This window comes from Hylaeus anthracinus, unplaced genomic scaffold, assembly GCF_026225885.1.
Source record: "Hylaeus anthracinus isolate JK02 unplaced genomic scaffold, UHH_iyHylAnth1.0_haploid 11981, whole genome shotgun sequence".
Lineage (NCBI taxonomy): Eukaryota > Metazoa > Arthropoda > Insecta > Hymenoptera > Colletidae > Hylaeus > Hylaeus anthracinus.
Genome location: NW_026534329.1, coordinates 8,199,949 through 8,202,390, shown reverse-complemented (window position 1 = coordinate 8,202,390; position 2,442 = coordinate 8,199,949). Strand labels below are relative to the sequence as shown.

General features: G+C 29.8%; 1 protein-coding gene across 1 annotated transcript in view; it reads right to left on the bottom strand.

Annotated features, from left to right (window-relative positions):
- The window catches only part of LOC128885442 (bifunctional 3'-phosphoadenosine 5'-phosphosulfate synthase-like), an 11,828-nt gene extending 9,730 nt beyond the window's left edge, over positions 1-2,098 (bottom strand). Inside the window, exons 1-2 of the mRNA XM_054139494.1 lie at positions 2,024-2,098; positions 781-951 (exon numbers count right to left, since the gene is read on the bottom strand). Of these exons, the coding sequence (XP_053995469.1) occupies positions 781-951; positions 2,024-2,083 (231 nt within the window). The 5' untranslated portion in view covers positions 2,084-2,098. The remainder of the gene's footprint in view (positions 1-780; positions 952-2,023) is intronic.
- Positions 2,099-2,442: the final 344 nt, after the last annotated feature.

Genomic DNA, 2,442 nt, shown 5'->3' with positions numbered 1-2,442 from the left:
GGTCGCGGTTAATTTTCTCATGAGTCGGTGTGTACCACCGATGGGTCGCGGTTGTCTCTCTCATGGGGAAGTGTGTACCACCGATGGTCGCGCTCGCATATCTATCAGTGTTACCAACCAGTACAGAACGATTTCCTCTGACGCAAGTTAACACCTCTAAATTTTACTTAAAAACCCCTTAAATTTTATTTAGAACTTGCAAAAATATTTTACTTATTTATTTACTACAATTTCTCATAAATAAAAATATTCTATTTGAAGTTTAGTTGAAAATAACAGAAGCAGGAACCTGTAGAATCTCAATGAACCGATACTGTTTCTCAACTGTCACCTTTGGGACACCCTGTATAAGAGTCCCAAGGGTGAGAGGGTGTTTAAAAAATCTCTACATAACCTTATGTCGGGAAAGGGTGATTAAAGCCATTCTTAATTTGACAATTCAATTACAGCACACATTTTCCGAAGACTAAATAATTATTTTAAAAAAAATAAAAATCGTTTGTTTTATGTCAAATAGTAGCGTGTTTTAGTGTAACTGAACCTTTTCTAGTGACAATGAACTATTTAACGCTTTTTACGGAAACTAGCAGAAATCTTATGTAAGAAAGAACAGGAGGTCCGTGAAATCTTATGAATCTTTGCATGGAGAGAGATGATGGTTAAAAATTACCTAAATTGCCTTTAAGTAATTAATGAACAGCCCTTTAAAGTGTTTTAGACCCAAGTTAAATGAAATAATCATTTTTAAGAAATTAAATAATATCCACAAAGTTCATTTACCTGAGAGATAAGATAATTTTCAAGTTGAAACGAGATGGAGGTCTTCCCGGCGCCTGAAAGTCCCGTTAACCAAATAGTACAACCGCGAAATCCTTTGAATCTTCCGTAAGCCTCTCCACGTTTCTCTCTGGACACGTGATGCATCTGTTGGGTGACATTTGTTGAGCGGATCTACAAATCGATACATCCGTGGTGTCCAATGTTAATAGAAAATATTTTGGCGAACATATAAATACATAAAAAATATTGAACGATTAAAAAAATATTTATGAAATATTAAACAAATATTAACGACTAAAAAAATATTTATAGAATATTAAATATTTTTTTATCTACAAATCGATACATCTATGGTGTCCAATGTTGATAGAAAATATTTTGCCGAACATATAAACACACAAAAAATATTGAACAATTAAAAAAGTATTTATGGAATATTAAAAAAATAGTAACGATTAAAAAAATATTTATAATATATTACAAATAATTATTTATCTACAAATCGATACATCTATGGTGTCCAATGCTAGTAGCAAATTTTTTGGCGAACATATAAATACACAAAAAAATATTGAACGATTAAAAAAATATTTATGAACGTACAATATATAAAAATAAATCTTGATCTTAAAATAAACATTGAATAAATTAATAAGAATTTAGAAATTATGAAAGAAATAAGTAAGTTGTGAATAGACCATATTTAATTATGGAATTTTATACTGGAATTCCTATAATAATTTAACAAATGATTAAATCACTAAAATCATAAAATAAATTGATTGGAAATAGTAGTTTTGTAAATTATAGTTACATATACGTGCAATAATTCGTAACTACATTCATAAAATTTTAGGCCATTATTGCAGATTGTCGTAAGAGCAATTAGAAACTTTTAAAAATGTAAAAATTGTCGTTAGTAGCTGACTTCACTCTAAAGTGGATCAGGCATCTATGAATGGAACTTTCAAAATTGGAAAAGAACTATGATCATTTTTACAAATTAGACTACACTGTATTTTTAATTGGAACACATGTTTAAGTGTTTTTCAAAATGTTCCATTCTTTTTTAATCACGCGAACATTAAAAATTTGAAAAGAACAATGACCATTTTTATAAATTAATCTGCACTATATTTTCAATTCGAATACATGTTTAAATGTTTTTAAAAATGTTCGATTCTTTTTTAATCACGTCAAGAAAAAAGAACATTACGAAAGATTACAATGTAATTTATAATACCTTATCAACTCTTTCCCGAGGACTCTGTCCTTCCAAAAAAGAATTCATGTACATTCCCATCTTGAACACTATTCAAATATCGAATTCTATACTTTCTAAAAAAGTCTTAATTTAAATGATTCACTCAATTTCGTGACACGATTCAACTGTTTACGTAATTACAATTTGTAAATTTCTATCAATGAATGTTTACATAGGCCTGTTTACACGTTAAAAAAATTGAACGTTAGAAAACGTATCGATTATGTATCCGTGTTTCACTTCACGATGACAACAACATTGTTTAGTTATCTAATCACACGAAAGATTACGAAAAAGTCCTCGTTTATATGGTTCTGGCACGACTGGCGAGAATTTAAGTTCTGTCCAGCGAGAAAGTAAAACGAAAGTAACTTGGACCGGTAGTGGGATCGAGGAAT